The sequence below is a fragment of the Macaca fascicularis genome, chromosome 3 (genome assembly GCF_037993035.2).
Source record: "Macaca fascicularis isolate 582-1 chromosome 3, T2T-MFA8v1.1".
Lineage (NCBI taxonomy): Eukaryota > Metazoa > Chordata > Mammalia > Primates > Cercopithecidae > Macaca > Macaca fascicularis.
Window position 1 is genome coordinate 133,435,795 of NC_088377.1, and position 15,084 is coordinate 133,450,878.

Below are 15,084 nucleotides of genomic sequence, written 5' to 3' on the forward strand. Positions count from 1 at the left end.
AGGTTGCAGTGAGTTGAGATCACGCTGTTGTACTCCAACCCGGGCAACAAGAGTGAAACTCCATGTCAAAAAAAAAAAAAATTAAAAAGATAAAAGATAAAAAATAAAAATAAGCATATAATGCTATAAATTCTCTTCAAACTTTGCTTTAGCTACATTCCACAAATTTTGTTATGTATTTTCATTTTCATTTACTACAAATTATTTTTAATGTTTCTTGAGACTATGTCTTTGACCCATGTGTTATTTAGAAGTGTGTCATTTTATTTATAACTACCTGGGGCTTTCTAGATATCTATTACTTGCTTCTAGTTTAATTCCACTGTGGTCTGAGAATATATTTTTTATGATTTCTATTCTTTTAAATGTTTTAAACTTCCTTTTATGACTCAGAATATGTCTACTTTGGTGAATGTGGTACTAAATTTTGAGGATACTTGATCGAGGGGATTTGCACACAAGTTAGATAAAGGACAGTAACTGATTTACAGAGACACGGGATTTAACCCCCTGACAAGAATCCTAGGATATACTGTGAACGTGTTGATGGTATATTAGAATTGATGGCTCATGCTAAGAGACATAAAACTGCCACATTTCCATGGCAGATGGTAGAGAAAGAGTGGTGGACATACTTGAGTGAATATACTATATTAAGACTGGGGACTGGACGCGGTGGCTCACACCTGTAATCCTAGCACTTTGGGAGGCCAACGCAGGCAGATCACTTAAGTCAGGAGTTCCAGACTAGCCTGGCCAACAAGGCGAAACCCCATCTCCACTAAAATGCAAAAATTAGCCAAGCATGGTGGTGGGTGCCTGTAATCCCAGCTACTCGGGAGACTGAGGCAGGAGAATTGCTTGAACCCGGGAGGCAGAGGTTGCAGTGAGCCAAGGTCGTGCCGCAGCACTCTAGCCCAGGCGATAGCACAAAACTCTATCTCCAAAAAAAAAAAGACCCAAACACCCACCAGGTCATTATATTCCATGGAAAGTTCCTGATGGCATACTACTTACCAAGGCCATAAAGAATGCCCTAGAAGGAAAGCCAACAGTAGTACTAAAATATGCAGTTGTGGCTTTCCTCGGTGTGCCAGAACCGATGGCAGGTAAGGCCATTACAGAACTAGGCTCACTAATAGCAGTGAGGTTGATAAGACCTGAAACAATAAAGACCAGATGGTGCCATTCAAGTATCAGAAGGTAGGTGGACATAATTATCATCATAAGTGGCAATGTCGAAGGGGAAGCTAGAGGAGGCCTGAATCCTCTGAGGGTTATGGGGTTGGTTATTAGAACATAGCATCTTTAGGAGCAAAATGGATGGATAGCCAATGAGGTCATCATTCAATATGTACCATGAGTCAGCCTCAGGAGGCTAAGGGCAATTGCTCCAGTAAAAAGTCATGATTTCTTGTTCTGTTTCCAGATTTAACTTAATTTTTCAATGTTGAAACCACTGACTAGAGAAGAGGCCATGACCCCAGGAGAAAGACCCTGCAACACATTTTAACTGTACATGGTAATTATTTCCTAGTCGTTCCCAAAAGGTACTAGTCTCCATTTATTTGGGTAGCTGTGCAATGGGAAAAGGGGACTACCCAGATATTTGTTAGACACATGGTCTGAATTGACATTGATACCTGGGACCCAAAGCACCTGTTGTAGAGGAGATCTAGAGAGCCATGTAATAAATGGAGTCCTGGCTAAGGTTTGGCTGATAGTGAGTTATTTGTCTGATAATGTGTCATTTGTCCAGTCTCTGAATATATTATTAGAAGAGAAATACCTAGTACTTCATACACTCCCTCATACTGTGCCTCTGGCCTACAGAGTCAGACATTAGAAAAGACCAAGCGGGAACCTTGAAACTGCTTCTACCCTCTAGCCAAAATAATAAATCAAAAACAGTATCTTAACTGGGTGGTATTAGTGCCACTGTTAAATGTTTAAAAGATACAGGAATGGTTGATTCCCATTATATGTATATGGATTATAAAAAATGAGTAGACCACCAGCAGCTGCACTAAGTAGTAGTCTCAATTTCAGTTGCAGTGCCCAATACAATATATTTTCTGTTGCAAATGAACATGGCACCAGGTGCATGATGTGCCGCCATTGGTTGTGTAGATGCATAATTTTCCATCCCTAACAGAAAAAAGAGGGATCAAAAACAGTTTGTATTCACAGGGAAAAGATTACAGTATACACTTACAGTCTTATAACAGGCCTATTTAAACTTTGTCCTTTGTTACAATATGAAGAATCTAGACCATCTGGATGCCATGGAGATTATCACATTAACCCTTTATATTGATGATATATTTATCAAATCAGATGAGCAAGAAGTTGCTAGTACATTGGAAACTGATAAGACACATGTTCTCCATAGGATGAGAGATTCAGGAACCTGTTATGTCAGTAACATTTTCAGAGTTCCACTGGTCAGGGGCATGCTGGGAAATCCCATCCAAAGTAAAAGACAAATTATTGCCTGCTGAACCTTCCAAACATATGGAAGCATAATGTCTGCTAGGCCTCTTCAGGTTCTGAAGGCTGTCAGTCCCAACTGGGAATACTGCTTCAACTCAGTGCAGGAAAGGCTTCCAACTGTGTGTGGAGCTTCCAGGCAGAAAAGGACTCTGCAGCCATATGATCAGGCAGGTTCAAAGGTTCTGGATTTAGTGGTAGGAAAAGATGCTGTGAGGAATTTATGGCAACTTCCCTGCCCACAGTAAAGGAATTTAACAGCCCAGAAACAAAGGATTTTAGAATAAGGTTAGTCCCTCTTTAATGGAGAGTCACACACTTTTTCAAAAGCAAAAATACTTTGTTTTATGAGATGATGATGTATGAGATGGAACACCTGACCATGGGGCAAAACCCACCATGTGGTCAACACTACCCATCATGAACTTGGGTTTTATAAGACCTACCAAGTCATATCACCAGGCAGATGCAGCAACAATCCATTGTAAAATAGAATTGGTTTATTTAGGATTGAGCAAGAGCAGTATCAGAGAGCTCAAGGAAGTTGCATAAAGAGGCAGCCGGGATTCCCGTGTCATTCATTGTTGTATTAATGCCTCTCCCTCAGGTCACACCTACAGATGTGTGGGTCATCCCTTAAGACCAGGTGAAAAATGAGGAAAGCCCAAATTTGGTTAATGGATGGGTTGCTTCTGTGGCTACAAGATGAAAATAGATGGTAACTGCCATACGGCTACTCAGTGGTGGCACTGAAAGCCAGTCACAATCTTGCCAATGGGCAGAATTTCAAGTGGGGTACCTGGTCATTGCTTTTGTGTGAAAGAGAAGTAGGCTGAGCTTAGAATATATGTACGGTCTTGGGGAGTGAGAAATTACTTGCACTGCCTATTAAGGGGCCTGGGAAGAGAAAGATTGGAAGATTCAGTAGGAAGTATAGAGGCACGTGGCATATGGGAGTCGGCATGAAGTGTGGGTGTCCTCATATTGTATGTTAATTCTACCCTGATTCTGGCACAGTGGGCATATGAGCAAAGTGGTCATGGTGGGCAGTGATGGAAGTTATTTCTGGGTTCCACAGCCTAGGTTCTTATTCCCCCAAGCTGAGCTAGTGTTTTGTCACTGCCAGATGTTCAAACTGCCAGAAACTAGGCATGGAGTGGCTCGTTGATTATACTGGGCACAGTAATAGACATGCCAGGTCTAAGTTTTGTTGTTCACATTGCATTTTTAAGACTTACAGAGTTTCACTGGCATGGCATCATATATAACTTTGTATCAGACCAGGGCATGTCCTTTACAGCAAAGGAGGCATGGGGGTAGGCCCATGATCATGCAGTTCACAAGCCTTATTATACACTGAATCAACCAGAAACTTCCTGATAGAGTATTGGAAGGGCCTGTTAAGTAGCACCAGCTTGGAGGTGATATTCTTGAGAATAGGGTATCATTTAAGATGCAGTATACAGTTGGGGTTTAAGAAGTTTTTATGGTGCTACACCCCCAACAAACTACGTCTAGCAACACATGAGTGGAACAGGAGTGGACCTGCTTGCCATCACTTATTTGACCCTCTTGAATGCGTTTCCTACCTCAGCGACTCCTGTTGAATTATAAGCTGCAACCACCACCCAGCTATTTTGAGTTCCTTGTGCCAATAAACCAACAGGCAGAGTCACTATGTGGGGTAATTGATCCTGATCCCTCTTCAGTAACTTGTTGCCCCAGCTTCTGGGAGTACTGACAGTAAACAGCTTTCAACTTCTACTGACAGCTCCTTCAGAGATTGTGTCAGCTGAGGAGCTTCATTGCCCACAGTCATGCTCTTTCCTAGAGTGACCCATACTCAAATGACTTATCGGTCATCTTCACCGAGCAACTCTGAAAAGCTCCCTGTGGAGTCAACTGATATCCAAAGGCACCCCTTAGAAAACATTTGCATACTAAATTCCATCTCAGTCTGCCTGCTGAGGGAACCCAAAAGTCATACCATGAGGGCCTCGTGGTATGACTTTTTATAGACTTTTGTCTATAAAAAGTTTTCATACTGCTTGAAAGTGCTAAAACAGGGTAAAGAAAATATTTTATGGAACTGCTATGAGGGGTACCTAATGTGGTCTTGAGAGCCTCGAAAGTTTTGGATAGGGGAACACCAAACCATTCAATTTATCCCTTCAAGTTAAATGTTAACAAAATGGGAACAAACTGTTTCTGAAATGGTCATAACATAGTGAGAGCATTTTGAAAATAAATATTTGGAAATGTTTCTGTTGGTTACATACGTTTATTCCTGAAAATACATGTCACTGTAACAATGCTCACACTTGTAAGCGGAATTTTCTATCCTGTTTAAAAATCTCCCAAAAGACCTTCTAATTGAAAACTAACTGATTAATCTCAGGCATCTGAAAGCTTACTAACTAGATTTCAATGAATATTTGGGATTCCTGGGGAACTAAACTGAAAAATCAGTATTACAATTTAGCAAATGGAGCTAAGACTGTAGGATCCAAGTATTTTGTATGTGTGTTCTTTGAGCTATGACAGCCATAAAAACCAAGTATTGAAATAACTGAATTTTTGACAAGGTACAGTGACTCACACCTGTAATCCTAGCACTTTGGGAGGCTAAGGCGGGCAGATCACTTGAAGCCAGGAGTTCGAGACCAGCCTGACCAACAGGGCAAAACCCTGTCTATACTAAAAATCAAAAAAAATAGCCAGATGCAGTGGCACATGCTGAGCTAAGATTGTAGCACTACACTCCAGCCTGGGCGACAGAGCAGACTGTGTCTCAAAAACAAAACAAAACAAAAAACAACAACCAAAACCAAACCAAACCCCCCAAACAAACAAAAAACCCTGACTTTTCAAAATATTAAATCATAGAACATTTTCTAATGAGAAAGCATAAAGACTGGCTATCTAGTTACTTTGAATGGTTCCTTTAACTCTTGGTCAAATATTTTAATGGCATTTTTGGTGACAGCAAAAAGGTATCGGTATCATCAGTGAAAAAATGTTGCATATATTTTATCCCTTAAAAATTAGCCAGGCGTGGTGATGCATGCCTGTAATACCAGCTACCTGGGAGGCTGAGGCATGAGAATCACTTGAGCCTGGGAGGCGGAGTTTGCAGTGAGCAGAGATCATGTCACTGCACTCCGGCCTGGGGGACAAAGCGATACTTTATAAATATAAATATACATTATAAATTTATTTTTTAATAAATTATATTATTATATATTTTTTTGTTTAAATATATATTAGTAGAGTAACATACATGTTATACAACACACACATACATTGGAGCATGTGGTCAAAGTGATTTTTAAAACCAAAAACAAAGCTTTGTTAAAAGAAATTTCTATAGATAGTTCCTTCTTGGTTTTACTGGATTTCATAATTTGACTGGGTTCACCTATTCCCAATATCCTTTGAGGTTTGAGGAAGTCAGCAGTAGAACTGAAGACAACTGATCTTATCCTATAGTACAAAAGCTAAATGCTACTGTACATTTAAGCATAACCAAGTAAAACAAACAAAAATAATATACAGGGACTTTGATAATTCTGACTTCTCACGAAGGAATTGGTCATATTCTTCAATAAGTATGGCTGAGTATATCTGTGTTTTAGTTTTTCTTTTCCATCATGTTATCACAGTGTTCAAAATTGGCATACTTTTTTCTTGCAGGATTACTTTTTGCTGACAAATTTGTTTTTGCCCCTTTAATTGCCCAGAGCTGCTCCTAGACTTTTTTTTTTTTTTTTTTTTTTTTTTTTTTTTTTTACTATGGGATTTTAAAGAGGCTACTTTCCTCAAATATTGCCTATAAAATTAATGCTAATTAAAAATACTGTTAGCAAGACCTAAGTTCTGATATTCCCTATAACTAATGCAGCTAAAAGGCTAAATGGCCGTTTCATTTGGTTTATCTTTGTACTATGGCATTCTTCCTCTCCAGTCTGTGACACCTCCCATGACAAATAATGTAATTATAGCACATGGCTCATGTATAGTATATTATTTGTTATAGCACAACTTTAATACAGGCAAGTCCATTGTGGTTGTTATCTAGGGTAACTGGCTCCAATTAATTTCTCTTGAGCATACCACTCTGTGACTGGCATTGTTTAGACCTTTTTTACTTGGCAAACTCATGGTTTTAAGATTGAGGTTTACTTTACATTTATTATTATGCTTAAGAACCTTTCCATCTCTTATAGGAAGAAGCCTATCATTCTTACATTTCACTTTATTAATGAAACAGCACTGGAATAATTTCTGATTGAAATGTAACATAAAACTGTCTTTGTTCTCATAATCAAAACTGCATTTAGAGAAGCTGGTAATATTTAAATAACATTTATTAACCTAGAGTATTTTAATATATCCTTTAGATGGCAGAATAGAATTACACATCCATCCTGGCAACTAAGTGCTTTAAAAAAAAAACCCCAAACCCCAAAATTCTATCTGATAACACAGAATAATCTTACATTTCTAGAAATAAGGGTTCAAATTCAATGGTTTTAGGTCAAAGTTTTACACATAAAATTCTGTTTTCTATTCCTCTTTTAAACATATATATTTTGCTTGCACATTCATTATAGATACAAATTGCAAATTTTAGAATCAGAAGCATCTATGTATGATTCCACAAATTATTCTAATATTAGACGTAATACTAAACTATGCATGCAGAAAGGTCATTGGCTTCAAAAACCAATAATGATTTTTGTGAAATACACCTTTTGCTACAACTGTGTACTTGTATATCTTAGAAAAATAAACATTCATTTTTGAGTCACAGTATCAAACTGTCTTCACTGCTGCTGCTCTGACCACCCCGAGAAATACAGAATCATCAACTTTGAATGCTAGACTGTTACCTTTAGATGAAAGTTAATTAGGGTGCCTGTTTCTTTTCTTTCCTAACATCTTTTAACTTCGGTACTCTTGAAATTACAGAATTCTACTTTATCCCGTGCTTGCTGGGGATTTGTTGTCTGGACAACTTTGGCAATGCAGGTCACTTTCTATCAAGTAAACCAAGTTTCCTGTCTACCCTGGTGATGATCTCTGAAGATTCCTATTTTTCAAGATACCTTGCTACATTAAAGATTAAGTGTCCTTTTGTGAACAAATCGGGGAACTAAACCATAAGTGCTATTAGAGAATTAGGATCACTTATGGTTAGGTGTTTGAGACCAGCCTAGACAACACACCAAAAACCCCATCACTCAAAAAAAAAAAAAAAGAAAAAGAAAAAGAACTGTGCTCAAGTCAAGGATCCTCCCATGTCAGCCACCTGAGTAGCTGAGGCTACAGGCATGTGCCACCAAACCCTGCAATTTTTTTTTTTTTTTAAATAAAAACAAAGTTTAGCTATGCTGCCCAGGCTCACCTTGAACTCCTGATCACAAGTGATCCTCCTATCTCAGCTTCCCAAAGTACTGGGATGACAGGCATGAGCCAGTGCCCGGCTAAGCCCAGGAGTCTGAGGCCACGATAAGCTGATTGCACCATGGTAACCAGGCCTGGACAAGAGACCTAGTATCAAAAAACAACAAAACAAACAAAAAGGCAAAGCACCTTCTGGGTAAACATTACCTTGGCTGTGCCTTGGTAAAAATTAGGAAAAACTACCCCTACCTCTAGGTAGATGCATCTCATTGCCAGGACACACTACTTGCTGCAAATAACCTGCCTTCATCTCATTGGCTGGGTGCCCATCTGCATAGCTGCACAGCACAATCCAAACCAACTGTATGTGGTAGCCCAAGTAAACTGAAATTACTCCAAATAAACTGAAATTTAAGCACTTGAAAAAAGCTGAATACTCATTATGAAGACTGTGTGGTGTTCTAAAAGTTCAATGTTCAGTGTCAAAATAGTTTAACAAGTTTTACTGAAGGGTTCAGACTTTCTCTCCTTAGTAACTTAATGTAAAATGATGCCCAGAGTACCACTGCAAATTGAAGTTACTTTTTTTTTGAGATGGAGTCTCGCTCTGTCACCAAGCTGGAGTGTGGTGGCGCAATCTCAGCTCACTGCAATCTCTGTCTCCGGGGTTCAAGCAATTCTCCTGCCTCAGCCTCCCAAGTAGCTGGGATTACAGGAGCGCACCACTATGCCCAGCGAATTTTTTGTAGTTTAGTAGAGACAGGGTTTCGTCATGTTGGCCAGGATGGTCTTGATCTCCTGACCTCGTGATCCGCCTGCCTTGGCCTCTCAAAGTGCTGGGATTACAGGCGTAAGCCACCACACCCAGCCAGACACTGTTACTCTTAAAGTCAAAGGATCATAGAGTGACTTTACATGCCTTTTAGTTATTTGAAAAATTTGGGGAACACTGATAATTGAAGGGAAATAAACCTGCAAATAATTTCCCAAGTTCCATTTAGATTTTTCAAAGGTTGTCTACAAAACCTGATATTTACACATACATACATGTATTTGTGACAGAAAATGGAATAATTTACAATGGAAACAGGGTTTGCATGTATGCACTGTAAAGACTCTTATTGAGCCTACTTAAGGTACTGGTATGAAAAATACAGGTGTTAAAAAGCCAGTATTCATTGATGCTGTCCAAACAGTCAAATATATCCAGGATAAGCATATGAACTAGTCCTATACTGAGAATCATATATTTCAAAAAAAATTATGACTAGTAACCTAATTTTTAGTGACAATATATTCATGTACTAAGCAACAGCACCAACTGAATGTCACTGGTGGTAGGTAGTCTTACTCCTATAAGAACATACTCAAAGGCAAATGCCTTATATCCACAGATTCAAATAGACATTTCTTATATTTGAATTTTCTCTTCTCCAAGTGGTTGTCAGTGCCAGATCAAGCCAATCCTTGTATATATCCCAAATTCTTGCATATACCACTGTATCTGTAATTCAATGCCATCCTTTTCTTTTTCATCTCCTACCAAATTAGGGGGTAATCTTTTTCTTTTTTGAGATGGAGTCTCACTCTGTCACCCAGGCTGGAGTACAGTGGTGCGATCTCGGCTCACTGCAACTTCCACTTCCCAGGTTCAAGCAATTCTCCATCTTTGGAGGGAACAGCTGGGACTACAAGCACATGCCACCTTGCCCAGCTAATTTTCTATATTTTTAGTAGACAGGGTTTCACTATGTTGGCCAGAATGGTCTTGATCTTCTGACCTTGTGATCCACCTGCATTGGCCTCCCAAAGTGCTGGGATTACAGGAGTGAGCCACCAGAGAGTCAGCTTTTGAATATTCTCAAAGTTATTTACAAAGGTAAATAATTAAAAATAGCAGACAAATTATATTCCACTTGGTAGCCTGGTTAAGTCTTTCCTTCATGACTTCTGGCTACCACTATACATAATCTAATTACTGAGCACCCAAATACTAGCATGGTCCACCAGTGACCCTCAAATGTCAATATTTCTGATGATTTCCAGAATTCAAACATTGAAATGTATTTTCCCTTTCTGTATGAAATTCAGGTTTTTCAAGGCAAGGTCATCCTATCCTGATAATCTTTTTAAATTTACAACACAACTAGAATATCCAAATGTATAATGCTAAGTTTGATATTCCCCAAATTTCACTTTACTGGTGGTTTTCAGTGACCAAGCAAATTATTATTCACTGTAATACTCAGGAAACAATTATGAACATATATATTATGTAAAATAAGACCAGTCACAAGTTTATACTGTAATTTTTCTGTAATAGTCATTCAATTCTGTAGAAAATTGCAAACATTTATTTTTAATATTTACATTTGGTTCTGTAAACAAAGCTGGTAAAAAAAATTTCCATACATATTTATAAAAATTTCAAGAATATGATCCTTATCACTTCTGAAAAGTATGCATTTTTTAAAGTCTAAAAGCCAGTAAATGTAGAAGTTGAAGGGGACGAGAAAAACGCTGTTAACAGATTATTTGAATTTTCCTCTTCCCAAATATCTAAAACACTGCATATACCACTGTTTTCCGTGTAGCTTGTGAAACCCAAAAATTCTGATTTCTCTTCACTAGTCTGAAACAAGTCTAGTAAAGATTGTACTGGTGAACTACAAATTCTGTTTTCTTCTTGTGTAATAAATTCAGTTCTTTTATCAAATTCAGCATTTGGTTCCAGATTTTCTTTTCTATTTCTTCCTAATAATATTTTCACTTTTCGATGTATTTTACCAGAAGGTAAACTATCCATATTCTTGATGTCACATTCATTGGGTTCCTCAGGAGGAGTATGGGATGGAGCCTTTGCCTGAACAGTTAGGTGCTCTTGTGAACTGTTTATTGTTATCAGACCAGAATCATGAGTAAATATTGAATGAAGGTCCTTTTCCTTGAGATCCTTTGCTGGAAAAAGCATAATATCTGACTTTTGTTTTGGTTGAGATGCACTATTATCTGTACTGAAATCAGAAACATGTACAGATGCCTTTATGTTACATTTATAGTGATCTGCCCTTAGTTCTTCTAAGTCATTTTCACTTAACGTGTGTTCGGAAATGTCAAGAATGCATTCCTGTTTGTTTCTATGTAGAGGTAGCTGTGTAAAACTCTGTCTTATGTCATTTTCAGCTGCACTTAACATGGAACATTTATTAGTCGTTTTCTCATTAAGCCCTCTTAATTCATTTGAAGGGTAGGGGATGGGCTCTGAAATAAACAGAATCTCTTTTTCAGTTTCCTGGGTCTCTTTATACAGGAAATTCTGCTCCATCACCGTTATATCATCTTCCCGGCAATCTTTCTGAGAAATATGTTGGTATTCCACTTTTTCCTTTTGTTCAGTCTTTTTCAGGACATTTGCAGAAACAGGAGAAAGGGATCCAACACTGTATTTTATTCTTTGTAGGAAAAAGAAAAGAAAAATATTAAAATAATTGCTATCAAAAATTCCTGAGTAGTTAGAAATTAAATTAGTAAAAACATTATATAATCGTTAAGAAACCTATTTAACTTAGGAAATTTTACAAAAATACAAACATCTTAACATTTTGCCAAATTAACATGAGCTGTTTTTAAAGTAATACCACTTTTCAGATATAGCTGAAAACTCTAGGGTACCTCTCTTCTCCTCTACATTCCTTGCCTCCCTCCCAGAGATAACCAATATCCTGAATTTTGACATTTAAAATTACTTTAATCATGTAAATGAAAGAAAGATGATAATAAAGGGATCTGAGTCTGCCCCTAATTTTGCTTTCATTATTCTGAACAATTTCATAACTTCTGTGCTTTGATTTACATTAATGCACATTTTACTCTTCATTTTACTTAGCAATGTGGAGAATAAGTATTTACTGAGAAACCTATGGCAAAAACATATATTTTAAATTTATATTAAGAATATTTAATATCGAAGTGAGCTAGAAACAGTATCTTTATACTTTCAAAGGTGACAAAGTTGTAACTTTTGAGCTTCAAACATATTTGACCTCAAATTATTTTCTTCATGGAGCATCTTGATATCCCTGAAATGCCAGTTTGTATTAGACAACCCTAAATAATATACCATTAGAGAAAAAGTTAATAGCTCACCAATTACATTTTATGTCCCGCATGTCACAGTGTGAGAAATGATACAATTTTTCCTGCCCCTTCAACCAGAATGTTTTTTGTTTATCTTGTTCATACATTTACTTACAATTCTCTTTGAACAAATAGGCAATAAAAAAATGTAAAAAAAAAAAAAAAAAAAAAAAAAAAGAAAACTAGTCTAACCTGGCTTTTAAGTCCAAGATGTTTAGGAGACTTGCCCACAGAAGTAAAATTAGTGCACATAAAAATAAGACCATCAAGGAACAACCAGTACTAGCCCAGAATTTTGCTACAGACAGAATTTTTAAGGAATTATGAGTTCTTAGAGTAGTCCGCATAGGTTTTTTTTTGTTTTGTTTTGTTTTTTTTGAGACAGAGTCTCTCTGTCAACCAGGCTGGAGTGCAGTGGCCTGATCTCAGCTCACTGCAACTTCCCCTTCTTAGGTTCAAGTGATTCTTGTGCCTAATCCTCCTAAGTAGTTGGAACTACAGGCATGTGCCACAACTAATTTTTTTTTTTTTTCAGTGGAGATGGGCTTTCACTGTGTTGGCTAGGCTGGTCTAGAACTCCTGGCCTCAAGTGATCTGCCCGCTCGGCCTCTCGAAGTTCTGGGACTACAGGTGCGAGACACCCTGCCCAGCCACAGTAGCCCACATAGTTTTAATATTTGGAAATACGCCTCCTCTTCAAATCCACATTCAGTCAGTCATGAAACCATTCTAAATGTCACAGAAATATGGGATTTAAGAACTGTTCTACCTGAAGTAAAAAACTTTCTAGTTAATTTTCAGAAGCTGCATCTTGGTATCACATTTCTAATCTTCTTTATGCCTTAAATAAGATTAGTCTAAGAATAAAGACTAACTTAATGAATTATCACCACCTCTAGGGTATATCCATATGAAAGCATTTCTTTTTAAGTTTATGGGAATAATCTAATCAGGACAATTTTTGTCTATGTGCAGTTAGTGTACATTGAGCAGTACTGTATTCACACTTAAAAGTCCTGTCAGTACCTTTAGTAAATATACCCATCATAAGGTTTAGGCAAAGATATTTAGTGAAAATACAAAGACCTAAGAGGCAAGTGGAGGAAGGTTTCTTAAAACTCCTTAATATTACCTAAAAGTTCAATAAAACTTTTTAGTCTGAGTAAATGGTAAACTTTATGGTTCTCTCGCCTTCAGTCTATTTTTGTAAATAAAATTGTATCAAAACAGCCATATCTATTGTACAAAAAAGCTAGTTAGTTGTAACATAGATCTGACAGTTCACAAAACCTAAAATATCAACTATCTGGCTCTTTACAGGAAAAGTCTGCCAACTCCTTCTAAACTACAATGTCAAGAATGAGACTAATTAGTGGGGTGTAGTGGCACATGCCTGTAATCCCAACTACTCAGGAGGCTGAGGCATGAGAATCTCTTGTGTGTGGGAGGTGGAGGTTGCAGTGAGCCAAGATTACACAACTTCACTCCAGCCTGGGTGATAGAGCGAGACCATCTCAAAATAAAACAAAAAATTTGAAAAAGGAAAAATTTTAGATAAAAAGAAAATTTAAAAAGAATGGAACTAAAAGTAGTCTAAGGTAAGGATCTTTGATAGTAGGGAAGAAGGGAAGGGAAGAAGTTACTGGTTTTTAACCATATTTACATCCTGAAAATACATATTCCTTCTAAGAAAACAGAAGGCAAACTGTTTATTTTTAGTTTAATAAAATAGTTTAATATTCTAGTATTATTTATTTATTTATTTTTGAGACAGAGTCTCACTGTCACCCAGGCTGGAGTGCAGTGGTGCAATCTTGGCTCACTGCAACCTCTGCCTCCCAGGTTTCAAGTGATTCTTCTGCCTCAGCCTCCTGAGTAGCTGGGATTACAGGCGCACATCACCACACCTGGCTAATTTTTGTAATTTTTTTAGTAGAGACAGGGTTTCGCCACGTTGGCCAGGCTGGTCTCAAACTCCTGACCTCAGGTGATCTACCTGCCTCACCCTCCCAAAGTGCTGGGATTACAGGCATAAGCCACCACCCCCGGCCTTCTAGAATTTTAAACTTAGGTTGATAAAACTAATTACCTTTTCTTTTTAGGTGTGTCCTTTTCATATTCCACAAAGTCAAAAACTAACTTAGATACAATATCATCAACAACTTGATACTGGTTACTCTGTGCAAAGTTTCTGTGTTGCTCACTTAGAAGGTGCTAAAACAAAATTAAAAACATATATCAAAAAACTGTATTTTAAAACCAAGAGATGCCTTTTAAATTAAGGTTTTCTAACATTCTCATGCCCCTAAAATTAGGTTTCCAATAACTACTCCAAAGATAATACCCTTTACTAGACTTCAAAAGACGTTTAAAATAAAATAAAATAAAATAAAATAAAATAAAATAAAATAAAATAAAGTCACTTTTGAGAAGCCAGTAAAACTACTTTGGTTTTAAGTTTTCAGTGAGAAAAGACAAATACTAATTTGTAGTTACAACGGAACTGAAAAGAATGAGCTATATCAGAAAACGAAGACACAGGTTGGGCGCAGTGGCTCATGCCTGTAATCCCAGCACTTTGGGAGGCCGAGGTGGGCGGGTCACCTGAGGTCAGGAGTTCGAAACCAGCTTGGCCAACATGGTGAAACCCTGTTTCTACTAAAAATACAAAAATACAGCTGGGCGTGGTGGCACATGCCTGTATTCCCAGCTACTTGGGAGGCTGGGGCAGGAGAATCATTTGATCCCAGGAGGTGGAGGTTGCAGTGAGCTGAGATGGCACCACTGTACTCAAGCCTGGGCAACAGAGCAAGACTCTGTTGCAAGAAAAAGAAAAGAAAAAAAGAAAAGATATAGACAGAGATATAACAGTAACATTTTGGAAAACACGTTTCCCTCTATTACTTTGTCTTCAAGCAATTATTACCAAGTAAGGCAGGGCTTACAGAGTAATAAATAATTGAAATGTAAGTTAACATAAAAGAATCCAGAAAGTAGATTAAACACATGAACCACATTAAATGCTGTGAAGTACTAAAAAAGCCAAGATTC

At 37.6% G+C, this 15,084-nt stretch overlaps 1 protein-coding gene across 8 annotated transcripts in view; it reads right to left on the minus strand.

Moving 5' to 3' along the window:
• Positions 1-10,199: 10,199 nt before the first annotated feature.
• DBF4 (DBF4-CDC7 kinase regulatory subunit) overlaps positions 10,200-15,084 on the minus strand; it is a 32,560-nt gene continuing 27,675 nt past the window's right edge. For 4 of the 8 annotated variants that reach the window (XM_074035581.1, XM_045388712.3, XM_005550317.5 and 1 more), the window contains exons 11-12: positions 14,123-14,247; positions 10,200-11,348 (exon numbers count right to left, since the gene is read on the minus strand). In XM_074035581.1, the coding sequence (XP_073891682.1) occupies positions 10,373-11,348; positions 14,123-14,247 (1,101 nt within the window). In that variant the 3' untranslated portion in view covers positions 10,200-10,372. The remainder of the gene's footprint in view (positions 11,349-14,122; positions 14,248-15,084) is intronic. The other 4 variants (XM_074035586.1, XM_074035583.1, XM_074035585.1 and 1 more) reach the window with 1 other exon arrangement.